The sequence below is a fragment of the Anguilla rostrata genome, chromosome 15 (assembly GCF_018555375.3).
Source record: "Anguilla rostrata isolate EN2019 chromosome 15, ASM1855537v3, whole genome shotgun sequence".
Lineage (NCBI taxonomy): Eukaryota > Metazoa > Chordata > Actinopteri > Anguilliformes > Anguillidae > Anguilla > Anguilla rostrata.
Genome location: NC_057947.1, coordinates 5,554,052 through 5,567,939, shown reverse-complemented (window position 1 = coordinate 5,567,939; position 13,888 = coordinate 5,554,052). Strand labels below are relative to the sequence as shown.

Below are 13,888 nucleotides of genomic sequence, written 5' to 3'. Positions count from 1 at the left end.
ACCTGGGGGGGGGGGTACTAGGGAAATTTTGGGGAAATCTGGGAATACAGATTAAAGTCCCAAAGACTCGGTGACATCATGTCTTCTCAGGGTTAGGAGCTAGCACACCCAAGGTTAGGGAACAAACCCCTAAGCCCTCTGGGACAGGACGGGTTCGGCTGGATGACTGCTGCGAGTGTCTCTTGTCACATGACCTGTCAATGATGGAAGCTCACACAGAAGCACATCTGAAGCCAGCAGTTCCTCTCCGAAAACTAGGTCTGTAACATGTAGGACCAGCCTAAATCAATCCAGACAGGTCTCTGTATCTACCCCTAAAACACACCTGTTCTGAACAGCAATTCATTTTTATTTTTGAGTAAATTAAGGAATGTTTCCCCAAAGATGACCTGTCCAGGAAGCATAAGCATGAGGATAAGTTTCAGTTCAGGCATAAGACTCAGAATTTTGGCTCACTACCAGATATTTAAAAAAAATCCAAGGCCTAAGTTTACAATATTACTAAATCACTTCGATCCAAGGTAATGTGTACACTGTAAATTTATCCTTTTAATGGCTTTTATTAATCTCTCCCTCTGCCCCCTTCGCTCTCTCGCTCCATCTCTCTCTCGCTTTTCCTCTGCAGAGATAGCAATCTAATCAACCGTTAAACAGCCTTCAAGCAGGTACAAAGGGTTCACGCAGGACGGAGTTTGTCTGAACCTTCAGGTGTAATTAGCTATAAAACCCTGCTATTCAGGACATGCAAGAGAGAGAAGGAAGACAGGAGACATCATGACAGACTGAGAGAGAGAGAGAAAGGAATTCATTGGCCTCAGGTTCTGTCCTGTTACTTATTCTGGTATCAGATGCCAATGCATTCAATTCTGAGTGTCCCCACACATTGCTAGTCAACATTCAGTTTATATTCAGTTCACGTGTTTTTCAGGACTCTCTTAGCTACCAAAGAAATCTCAAATGTAAGGTAGCGCACTATGCATTTAGACAAACACAATTCTCAAACAGAGGAGCTCTACTTCAAGGCATGCAGCAGCACCTCTCACACTCTGCGTCTCTTCTGTCTGACGTTTCTCACAGGAACTAAACTTTCTCAGAGGAAGTTTTGGTTTCTGCTTTAAGTCACAATAAATCTTGTTAAATTATGCAATAAAAAATATTCTCCTTTCTCTTTACTCCGATCTGCTTGCATGTAAATAAAGTACGAAATCAACAGCACTTGAACTACAGAAAAAAAGTAAAATGATTTTTTTCACCCTTTACATGATTCCATAAACGGCACTTTCCTGAATAAGGTATCAGGTTTATAGTATCTGGAATAGTCAGAATAGAACCTCATTCTACCGCTTCTGCAGTTGAGTAATAATTTACACTGGAGTCTGTCTCCCCCTAGTGGTAACAGAAGATATTCAGGAGCGCGCACATACACAACAAAGACACTAAGAATTCACAAGGCCAAATAAATGTTTAATTAAAGCACATAACTGGAAATAAAAAAATAATAATTACACACATGAAATATTTCATTATACTGAAGATCCTTTACATCTGACCTTTTGATTTCGTTCAGCTAAATCTCCTCCCGGCAACAACGCTAGCAGCCATGTCATTCCACGGTTAGCACTGATTACAGACAATGCATCACAAAGCATTACACGTTACAGTAGGAATATTACACATCAGACAGACGGAGACCTGTTTCGTCCCATAAAGTTGAGTCTCTCTAGAGACATAATGCCCAGATAAAACTATTTTAATAATCTCTAGTACCTCAAATCTCCAGTCTGGAAAATGGCATAGCTTTAAAACTCTTCCTAAAAAGGTTATCCCTGCGACCAAGGGGAGACTCCTGATATGAGACTAATTTAAAAACTGAAAAACCAAGAGAAATAAACCAGGTAGGTTCCTCCTCAGATAAAAAAATCTGTGTTTATTTATTTTTTTAAATTTGTAAATCTGTAAAACGTACCAAATGCGTGGGTAACCCACATTCAACACAATGCCATGGGTCTGACTGCGACCAGCTAACCCAAGACTGTCAGAGTGAAGCCAGGCTGCGGCTAACCTGCGACACGCGGCCGAACTGCAACCCGAAACTGAGAGACTCCAAACCCTGGAAGGGGCGGAGGGGAAACGATCAGTGTAAGCTTAGTTTCTCTCTGTTGGTCGCGTGAGGGCCAGGACGCACACCAAGGAGCTAAATCACTCTTTTTTTTCCCCAATCAAGGCTCTTTTTCTCCCCAGAAACTGAGACCTACTAGAGCGATTAAATAATATCCAAGGGCCTTTATTAGAGAATGTAATTCACTTAATATATTTAAAAGTCCAAAAACGTGCTGACAGACCCATGAGGCCTGATGGGAGGCCATGCGTTCACAGAGCCACGCTTAAAACGAAAACAGGGAAACACCCACGTTCGACAGATCCCAAAAAACGTTTCAATCTGGAAGGTTCTAAAAAAATTAAACTCCATTACAGTAAGTATCATGGTGATAGGAGAGGCATTTCCAGCAGTGGCAGTGACTAATGCATGCTGGGAAGAAGAGAGGGGAGAGGACTTCAGAGGCGGCAGCGTCTTCATAACCGTAAGGCGCCAAAACCGCCAACCCAGTTTCGGCTTCACTCCCGCTCAGCCTACTACCGCCTGCGGCTGCGTCGGCTTGAAGAGGCTGGCAGTGCACTGCGTTCCCTTAGCAACCAGCCCACACCACCACATGCTTCCTTCCATTGCCCCCGGTCCATCCATCTCCTTCATTACTATCGTTTTTTTCCAAACGGCGCGTGCTGGCCTTCTCAGTGCCGGGCATTAACCTCCACTCTCTCCCTCGTTAGAGGCCATTAAATGCATATTTACAGAGGTTTGCCCACAATTCACCGCCATTTCCTCAGCAGACAGTGCGGTGCGGATGTCTTCGCGTGGTCCTAGAATCAAACGCACAGAAGGACCGTCCTGAGACACCAGCGGGATTACGGTCTGCGTTGCCAGTGCAGGCCCGGCGTTCTGTGCCGCAGTTTCCATGGCTACGCGACGAGCCCTGGTGACAGAGCACAGATGGCAGAGGGTACAAGCGCAACAACGTGACTCAAAGTCCAAATATTCGTTTCCTTTTGGGGGGGGTCTGTTCGATCCGTCAACCTCCTGAGCAGCAAGCAAGTGTGAAATTACCCAGAGTTCCAGAGTCCAGCAACGGTGATTATTCACACTCATCCAACCAAGTTTATAAACGAAAGTAAAGTTCCATTTCCTCCCTTCATTTCTGTGAAAGTACATGCCTTGTTTTTTTTTGCATCTGTAAGACCAGGAGGATTCTGGACAGCCATGCTACAGAGTGTGGGGGTGGGAGGGGAGTGGCGGGGGGAGGGGGTGTGCCCTGCTGATGCGGGGAGAGGAACCAGACGCGGGTCCCTCTGCAGAACCATCATACCATGTTGGCGCTGGCCGCCGGCTCCAGGGTCTGCAGGTGCCGAACCTGGTCCAGGACCCAGCTGACGTCGGGCCGCTCCTGGGGGTTGGACACCATGGTGGAGCCCAGCAGAGTCTGGAGGCCTTGGGAATACCTGCGACCGCAGAAGGGTAAAGGGGTCAGACAGGGAGGAACAGTCATCACTTCACACAGGCTGAGCAGGGGTTAGCTGGCCCTTACAGGGACAATACTGTTCTGTCTCCTTGTCCCAGAGTCAATATGGCCACAGTACACTTTTCACTTTTTAAAAAAATTTGGAATCTCCAATCCCACCCCAAATTTGGAATGTCCAATTCGCAAACTACATGCAAGTGTGCTCACACGTGGCCCCGGCTGGCCGGTTTGGGAGAGCAAAGACAACCGGACTCTGAATCAAGCGGCGCCAGCCAGCCGCTTCTTTTCACACCACTGTCACAGGCAGAGCGGGGGCGGAGGAGACCCAGTCACGCACGCGAGCAGAGAGCACGGGCACGGGCGCCCGGGCTGGCCAGGGGTCACACAAGCAATGACTGAACACTGCCGTCCCTGTCCACTGAATCCCTCCCATTCACCCCTTCCCTGGGCAACGTGAAGCCAACTGTGTGCCACCCCCTGCAGGCCTTCTGGCCACAGTCAGCGCTGGCACAACAAAAAAGTACACGATGACCTAAATAATGAGAGCGCACAGAAACCCAATCACACGCACTTCAGCCGCAGTCCGGGCGTCTCCAGGGGAACGCAGCGCTCGGCGTGAAGGGCGTTTGGGCTCAGGTAAGGGCTTTAGGGCTCAGGTAAGGGTGTTAGGGCTCAGGTAAGGGTTCAGGGCTCGGCTAAGGGCGGAAGGGCTCAGGTAAGGGTGTTAGGGCTCGGGTAAGGGCGGAAGGGCTCGGGTAAGGGTGTTAGGGCTCAGGTAAGGGCGTTAGGGCTCGGGTAAGGGCGTTAGGGCTCAGGTAAGGGCGTTAGGGCTCAGGTAAGGGCTCAGGGCTCAGGTAAGGGGTGTAGGGCTCAGGATGGGCGTTAGGGCTCAGGTAAGGGCTCATGGCTCAGGTCAGGGCGTTAGGGCAGTAGGTCAGGTAGGGCGGTAGGGCTCAGGGCTCAGGTAAGGGCGTTAGGGCTCAGTAAGGGCGCTAGGGCTCAGGTAAGGTGTTAGGGCTCAGGTAGGGCGTTAGGGCTCAGGTATGGGGTTAGGGCTCAGGTAAGGGTGTTAGGGCTCAGGTAAGGGCTCAGGGCTCAGGTAAGGGCGTTAGGGCTCAGGTAAGGGTGTTAGGGCTCAGGTAAGGGCGTAGGGCTCAGGTAGGGTGAGGGCTCAGGGCTAGGTAAAGGGTGTAGGGCTCAGGTAAGGGGTTAGGGCTCAGGTAAGGGCTCAGGGCTCAGGTAAGGGTGTTAGGGCTCAGGTAGGGCGTTAGGGCTCAGGTAAGGGGTTAGGGCTCAGGTAAGGGCGTTAGTGGCTCAGGTCAGGTAGGGCTAGGGCTCAGGTAAGGGGTTAGGGCTCAGGTCAGATGGGGTTAGGCTCAGGTGCTAGGGCTCAGGTAAGGGTTAGGGCTCAGGTAAGGGCGTTAGGGCTCAGGTATGGGCGTTAGGGCTCAGGTAAGGGCTCAGGGCTCAGGTAGGGCGTTAGGGCTCAGGTAAGGGGTTAGGGCTCGGTAAGGGCTTAGGCTCAGGTAAGGTGGAAGGCAGGCTCAGGTAAGGGCGTTAGGGCTCAGGTAAGGGCGTTAGGGCTCAGGTAAGTGGGCTCAGGGCTCAGGTATGGGTGTTAGGGCTCAGGTAAGGGTGTTAGGGCTCAGGTAAGGGTGTTAGGGCTCAGGTAAGGGCTCAGGGCTCAGGTAAGGGTGTTAGGGCTCAGGTAAGGGCGTTAGGGCTCAGGTAAGGGTGTTAGGGCTCAGGTAAGGGCTCAGGGCTCAGGTAAGGGTGTTAGGGCTCAGGTATGGGCGTTAGGGCTCAGGTAAGGGCGTTAGGGCTCAGGTAAGGGCTCAGGGCTCAGGGCTCAGGTAAGGGCGTTAGGGCTCAGGTAAGGGCTTAGGGCTCAGGTAAGGGTGTTAGGGCTCAGGTATGGGCGTTAGGGCTCAGGTATGGGCGGTAGGGCTCAGGTAAGGGCGTTAGGGCTCAGGTAAGGGCGCTAGGGCTCAGGTAAGGGCGCTAGGGCTCAGAGGGGCTCACCTGCAGGGCTGGGGTATGCTGACGGGGTTCTGCACAGCCAGAGCCACGCTGTCGCCCTTCTGGAACACCAGGTCAAACGGCCCCTCCAGCATCATCATGCAGTACAGCACGCACCCCAGAGACTGCAGGAGCACAGGCGGAGCACAGTCAGACACAGGCGAACCGCACGCGCACAGGCGCACGCTCTCTCCCCTACCCGCCCCGCCCCGCTCCGCCCCGCCCCGCCCGGGAACCACGGCTCTCTGTACCCAGATGTCTGTGCGCTCGTCGATGATGCAGTGGCTCTCCACGCTGAAAAGCTCTGGCGCTCGATAGGAGATCGTGCATCTCTGAGCCGCCCAGTCCTAGGACACAGAGAGAGGGAAAAGGGGAAGAAATGTGCGAGAATTACTGCCACCTGCGTGTTCAGTGCATTCCCCCTTTGTAAGGACACAACCAGAGTGAGATTGGTAGATTGGTGGAACATCTTACTGTGGGGATCTTAGACCATTTGTAAAGACTCAAAACATAGTATTTGACCATAATGTAATAAAACAAATTGTAATGAAGCCCAAAACGTAATAAAAATCCGATAATGTAATATCCAAAGCTCTGTATCCCTGCGCCTCTCAGTTTGTCTGCCTCTCACCCTCTCTCGCCCTCTCCTTCAGTCTCTTAAATACATAGAAGAGGAAGTGTTAATCTGATTTTTTCATCCCCTTTCCCCAATCATTTAAGCTGAATTAAAAACAATAATTAAATCATTAAAGCAGAAATAATAATTCAAAAAAAAAAAAAACTTTTTAGGAATTATAATTATTAATTGCAAAACAAGAAACATTCCCTAAACAATTGTGTTAGAATTAAAAAATATAATATTTTCCATTTTGTGGGTATAAAAACTGCTGGTTAACTTGTGATGTTCACTTTATTCGCCGTTTCTTGAGGGCTAATCATTTGGCGCTCGCAGTAAGTCAGTACGCTGTGTGTGTGTAAGTCGGCACGCGCAGTGTGTGCGCAGTACAGGCGTGCTCCGCGCGGTCGGCTCACCTGCACGGTCATGGCCTCGCGCGAGCCGCGCACCTCGATGCGCGCGCGGTTCATGGAGCCCAGGTCCATCAGCAGGGCGCGGTCGTCCTCCTCCAGGAGAACGTTAGTGGGCTTCAGGTCCCTGCAGAGGGGAGACACGCCTCCCATCAATACAGCTCAGGTACACTCACAATCAGCTGTGTTACTGCTGTTACTGTCAAACTGCATTACATGCACACACAACCGTTACACTCATAATCAACTGTGTTACTGTCAAACTGCATTACATGCACACACAACCGTTACACTCACAATCAACTGTGTTACTGCTGCTACTGTCAAACTGCATTACATGCACACACAACCGTTACACTCATAATCAACTGTGTTACTGTCAAACTGCATTACATGCACACACAACCGTTACACTCATAATCAACTGTGTTACTGCTGTTACTGTCAAACTGCATTACACTCATAATCAACTGTGTTACTGCTGCTACTGTCAAACTGCATTACATGCACACACAACCGTTACACTCATAATTAACTGTGTTACTGCTGTGGCACTTACTGCATTACACTCATAATCAACTGTGTTACTGCTGTGGCACTCACTGCATTACACTCATAATCAACTGTGTTACTGCTATGGCACTCACTGCATTACACTCATAATCAACTGTGTTACTGCTGTGGCACTCACTGCATTACACTCATAATCAACTGTGTTACTGCTGTGGCACTCACTGCATTACACTCATAATCAACTGTGTTACTGCTGTGGCACTCACTGCATTACACTCATAATCAACTGTGTTACTGCTGTGGCACTCACTGCATTACACTCACAATCAACTGTGTTACTGCTGTGGCACTCACTGCATTACACTCACAATCAACTGTGTTACTGCTGTGGCACTCACTGCATTACACTCACAATCAACTGTGTTACTGCTGTGGCACTCACTGCATTACACTCACAATCAACTGTGTTACTCGACGCTGTGGCACTCACTGCATTACACTCATAATCAACTGTGTTACTGCTGTGGCACTCACTGCATTACACTCACAATCAACTGTGTTACTGCTGTGGCACTCACTGCATTACACTCACAATCAACTGTGTTACTGCTGTGGCACTCACTGCATTACACTCACAATCAACTGTGTTACTGCTGTGGCACTCACTGCATTACACTCATAATCAACTGTGTTACTGCTGTGGCACTCACTGCATTACACTCACAATCAACTGTGTTACTGCTGTGGCACTCACTGCATTACACTCACAATCAACTGTGTTACTGCTGTGGCACTCACTGCATTACACTCACAATCAACTGTGTTACTGCTGTGGCACTCACTGCATTACACTCACAATCAACTGTGTTACTGCTGTGGCACTCACTGCATTACACTCACAATCAACTGTGTTACTGCTGTGGCACTCACTGCATTACACTCATAATCAACTGTGTTACTGCTGTGGCACTCACTGCATTACACTCATAATCAACTGTGTTACTGCTGTGGCACTCACTGCATTACACTCACAATCAACTGTGTTACTGCTGTGGCACTCACTGCATTACACTCACAATCAACGGTGTTACTGCTGTGGCACTCACTGCATTACACTCACAATCAACTGTGTTACTGCTGTGGCACTCACTGCATTACACTCATAATCAACTGTGTTACTGCTGTGGCACTCACTGCATTACACTCATAATCAACTGTGTTACTGCTGTGGCACTCACTGCATTACACTCATAATCAACTGTGTTACTGCTGTGGCAGTTACAGTCAAACTGCAACAGTAAGAAAAGTTTTCTGAAAACAACGTGCAAGGATTGTTAAGCGTGATTCTGAAGGCAGTTTCTGAGCCGCTCACAGGAACGCGCTGGGGGGCCCCGCGTAGTAGAATGCTTCTGGCGTAGCGGACATGCCACGACCAGCACACTTCAGTACCGCTACACGTACGCCCCGCTTCAGGTGTCATTCCAGCCTTACACTCGACCTTGAGTAAACCTCTGTTCCACTCTCACGCAGCACACATTACTGTACCTGCCTGTACCTGTGCGTGTGGCCTGTGAGGAGACCGTACCTGTGTGTAGCCTGTGGGGAGACTGTACCTGTGCGCGTAGCCTGTGGGGAGACCGTACCTGTGTGTAGCCTGTGGGGAGACCGTACCTGTGCGCGTAGCCTGTGGGGAGACCGTACCTGTGTGTAGCCTGTGGGGAGACCGTACCTGTGCGTAGCCTGTGGGGAGACCGTACCTGTGTGTAGCCTGTGGGGAGACCGTACCTGTGTGTAGCCTGTGGGGAGACCGTACCTGTGCGTAGCCTGTGGGGAGACCGTACCTGTGTGTAGCCTGTGGGGAGACCGTACCTGTGCGCGTAGCCTGTGGGGAGACCGTACCTGTGCGCGTAGCCTGTGGGGAGACCGTACCTGTGCGTAGCCTGTGGGGAGACCGTACCTGTGCGTAGCCTGTGGGGAGACCGTACCTGTGCGTAGCCTGTGGGGAGACCGTACCTGTGTGTGTAGCCTGTGGGGAGACCGTACCTGTGTGTAGCCTGTGGGGAGACCGTACCTGTGCGTAGCCTGTGGGGAGACCGTACCTGTGCGCGTAGCCTGTGGGGAGACCGTACCTGTGTGTAGCCTGTGGGGAGACCGTACCTGTGCGTAGCCTGTGGGGAGACCGTACCTGTGCGTAGCCTGTGGGAGACGTACCTGGGTAGCTGGGGAGACCGTACCTGTGCGGTAGCCTGTGGGGAGACCGTACCTGTGCGTAGCCTGTGGGGAGACCGTACCTGTGTGTAGCCTGTGGGGAGACCGTACCTGTGACGTAGCCTGTGGGGAGACCGTACCTGTGGCGTAGCCTGTGGGGAGACCGTACCTGTGCGTAGCCTGTGGGGAGACCGTACCTGTGCGCGTAGCCTGTGGGGAGACCGTACCTGTGCGCGTAGCCTGTGGGGAGACCGTACCTGTGCGCGTAGCCTGTGGGGAGACCGTACCTGTGCGCGTAGCCTGTGGGGAGACCGTACCTGTGCGTAGCCTGTGGGGAGACCGTACCTGTGCGCGTAGCCTGTGGGGAGACGTACCTGTGGGAGCCTGTGGGGACCGTACCTGTGCGTAGCCTGTGGGGAGACCGTACTGTGTGGTAGCCTGTGGGGAGACCGTACCTGTGCGCGTAGCCTGTGGGGAGACCGTACCTGTGCGCGTAGCCTGTGGGGAGACCATACCTGTGCGCGTAGCCTGTGGGGAGACCGTACCTGTGTGTGTAGCCTGTGGGGAGACCGTACCTGTGCGTAGCCTGTGGGGAGACCGTACCTGTGCGCGTAGCCTGTGCGTAGCCTGTGGGGAGACCGTACCTGTGCGCGTAGCCTGCGCGTAGCCTGTGCGTAGCCTGTGGGGAGACCGTACCTGTGCGCGTAGCCTGTGGGGAGACCGTACCTGTGTGTAGCCTGTGGGGAGACCGTACCTGTGTGTAGCCTGTGGGGAGACCGTACCTGTGCGTAGCCTGTGGGGAGACCGTACCTGTGCGTAGCCTGTGGGGAGACCGTACCTGTGCGCGTAGCCCTTGTCATGAATGGCCTTCAGTCCCGCACAGATTCCGTGGAGGATGTGCAGAACGCGAGACTCCGGCATGAAGCTGTTCTTGTCCCTCAGCTTCTCCAGCACAGACCAGAGGCTGCCTCTCTGCGTGACATTATTATGTATCATTACAATAATTCACATTCGGCAGACAAACCTTATCCGGAGCAACTCACACAGCCTACAGGTTTTAGTTTGTTTGTTTTTTTTAATACAATCCATTGATACAGCTGGACATTTTCAGGGGATCTAATGAGGCGAAATGACTTACTCGAGGGACCAACAGCCATGCTCCAACTAGAAACAGAGCCTGCCACCTCTGATTTACGATCCCAGTACCATAACCATTGTAGGCGGACGGAGTGTAGCACAGTGGGTAAGGAACTGGGCTTGTAACCGAAAGGTCGCAGGTTCGATTCCCGTGTAAGGACACTGCCGTTGTACCCTTGAGCAAAGTACTTAACCTGCATTGCTTCAGTATATATCCAGCTGTATAAATGGATACAATGTAAAATGCTATGTAAAAAGTTGTGTAAGTCGCTCTGCATAAGAGCGTCTGCTAAATGCCTGTAATGTAATGTAATGTAATGTAATACACTTCCACCCAATTATTATTATGATGATGATGATGATGATGATGATGATGATGATGATGACTCACGCTGATGTAGGGCAGCAGCAGGCAGGCCTCGCTCTTCCCGCCGCGCTCCAGGAAGGCGTGGCCGGCGAGCGGCAGGACGTTGGGGTGGCTGAACAGGCGGTGCATCTCCACCTCGGTCTGCGCCTCCTGCCGCGCCTCCCGGTCGTGGCACAGGATCCTCTTCAGGGCGTAGAACCGCCCGTCCTGCGCCCCTTCCACCAGGTCCACATAGCTGAAGCCCCTGCAGGCACGGTCAAAATGAGCACGACCCAGAAAAGCAGGAGGCTCCAGCACACGCTGTTCCACATAAATGCATGATTCCCTACGCCAGCGGTAACCGACCCTGTTCCTGGAGATCCACCATCCTGTTGGTTTTAATTTCAACCCTAAGGTGGCACAACTGATTCTACTAATTGGCAGCTCAGCAAGATCTCTAGCTGTTGAATGATGTTGAATGAGGTGCGCTTTGTTAGGACTGGAGAGAAAACCTACAGGACGGTGGATCTCTAGGAACAGGGTTGGCTACCACTGCTCTACACAAAGACACACAGCACCAGTACAGTACACCAAACAGGGGGACAGCCCTTACCCTTCGTCCAGTTTCTGGATGAAGTAGTATCTCTTGTTTTCGATGGTGATGGCGCTCCGGGAGCACACGCACAAGGCCTGGCCCATGGTCACATCCCTCACTCACCCGCAGAGAGAGAGAGAGAGGCACAGGGAGGGCTGCTGGGAAACGCAGTGCAGAGGAGGCAGAACGGTTAAGCACAGGGACCGATGTCACAGACCTCAGATCAGACTCAGAGAGCTTTGTCCAAGCTGAGAAGAGACATTCACAGGCCTGAAATCAACCTGCTGGAGTTTTACTCTGGCTGATGAGGAACAGTAACAAAAATATGACACCAGTCCACTAAAAAAAGTGCCCCTCATCTTTAACAAAAACTGTAGCCTACCAGGTTAATAATGTAATCAGACAATCAGCAAAGAACAAAATTATAATTATAATAACTATAAGTAGACTTTTTCTCTTTTTGCACAATCAAAACGCCCATTTTCCAAACAGCAAAGTGATATGGACTAGTAGACTACTGCTGTTGCGTATGAATTTACATGCAATGTACAGCTGTTTAAATGGATAATAAACGATGTAGCTAGCAAGCTCAATCAAACAGGACAAATGCCATGGTGCATGCACAGTGAGCTTTCTTGTTTTCTATCGAAGAAGTATAATTTACCAATCTAATTAGCGTACAATCAACAAATGCCATTTGAAATGAGACAAGACGCCCACATCTCGTTACCATGTGATCCACAGAAAACAAGAAAGAACACCGGTTACGTAACGGAACCTTCTGTGTCACAAGCACTATCAGGCACCCGGTTACTTTTAATTATTCATTGATACCAACAGCAACGTTTGCGCTTCTTTGTTTGCTTTGTAAATAACTGTTGTAGCTCGCCAGTGTTGCTCTTAGCATCCTACAAGTACACTAAAACAATGTACAGAACGACTGCGTCCTCCTAAAGATAATACTGATAAAAAATTAATGGCAAACGTGGCACAGACTAGTTGGTTTAAAATATGCTATGCAATCAGCGAACTCGCATGATTTTGTCTTCAGTAACCACATTCGGAATGCAGCCAAAAGAATGTTCCAACGTCACCACGAACTAATCTTAATGATCTACGCGGTTTCTCTTATACAATTCTGTTTTCTTTTTGAGAACAGTTTACCTTTCTTTTTAATTTCACGGTCCGGATTTCACTCTTCTTGACCAGCTCCTGCTCCCTCTTCGGTTTCAGACAATACTTCCGTATACACAGAAAACGTCATTGTGACGTAAAATGACTCTTCACTTCCTCTTGCCTTCACTGACCTGTTTTCAGCACTGATATGTACTGGTTTTCAGCCTCACGCAAAAGTTTCTGGTTGGTATTTCAGTTTGGTCATCTGTGATAATTTACCTTGATTACATGTGTCCTCTATAAATACTTTTTGTAGCTACCGTTGAAAAACGCGTACATTATAACAATACATACTAGGTATACCGATTCATATTGTCTTGAAAAGATGAGCAGTCCATTTAATGGTTTAAACTGGGTCTGTCTGATTAAAATAAACTCTTGTGCTAATTTCTATGTAGGCCAAAAAGTAGGCGTTTCATCTTGAAGGATGATGGGACGGTTTCTTCATCCCATTGTAAGTTGAAAAATGTGCTGCAGTTGTAGGTGTAGACAGGCAGCTTACCCGAAGCGACATACTGGCTATTTTTGTCACAGAACTTACTTTTAATGTAACAATCTTTTGTCTGTTTTTTTCTTCTTTTTTTTAATTGTGCAAATATCTGGAGTGTGTGCAAACATTGAATGACTGAGTAAAATTGTTTTGAGTGAAAGAATGTTTTTTTTTTTTTACTTTGAAATACGTGGATATAGATTTTATGTGATTCAAACATAAAACATTTAAGCCAGGCACATTACAACAGCCAGGCTCCTGTGCCAACGACACATGAAATTGTCATGCTCATGTGCATCACTTACTTATCGTTGAATGATTTTTCATTTTTCCCAGCTGAATTCACAAGCAAAGTGATAGACTCAGTTGCTCTCTTGACTCACAACGTCTGCTTAATAATAAAGTTAGCAAGTTCAAATTTTTTGTTATACAAATAAAACTGGCTACATTTTTTCATCATGAATGTCCGTGTGTATCTACGAATTCCGTGAATCTGGAAACTTGTTTGCAGTTTGCATTTGAATTGTAATGTAAAACAGGGAGGCATCAGCCAATATGGCCAGACAAATATCAGTAAATGAGCCCCAATATTTCCATATCGAGATGACTAAAGCCTGCTCTAGCTTAACCCCCCTACCATACCCACAGTGGTATGACTACAGCTAATATGCAGGTAAGTATTGCAGCACAAATTAAGATAACCATTGACTGCATTTATATAGCACATATGCAGATAAACAGACTGCAGTGTTTGAGCACAAATACAGTTAAGCACTAATAGTAATGAGTAGGAGAATGTGATG

General features: G+C 49.2%; 1 protein-coding gene across 2 annotated transcripts; it reads right to left on the bottom strand.

The window, feature by feature from the left end:
* Positions 1-1,443: 1,443 nt before the first annotated feature.
* Positions 1,444-12,957, bottom strand: stk16 (serine/threonine kinase 16). Of its 2 annotated transcripts, none has more exons than XM_064311050.1 (8): positions 12,584-12,957; positions 11,438-11,574; positions 10,870-11,089; positions 10,180-10,313; positions 6,627-6,747; positions 5,846-5,941; positions 5,598-5,719; positions 1,444-3,555 (listed from the first exon to the last, which is right to left on the bottom strand). In XM_064311050.1, the coding sequence occupies exons 2-8, from the start codon at positions 11,521-11,523 to the stop codon at positions 3,417-3,419; spliced, it is 918 nt and encodes a 305-aa protein (XP_064167120.1). In that variant the 5' UTR covers positions 11,524-11,574; positions 12,584-12,957; the 3' UTR covers positions 1,444-3,416. The 2 variants fall into 2 exon arrangements, with proteins under 2 accessions (XP_064167120.1, XP_064167119.1); XM_064311049.1 differs by having other exon boundaries at positions 11,438-11,577; positions 12,584-12,953.
* Between the last annotated feature and the right edge of the window lie 931 nt (positions 12,958-13,888).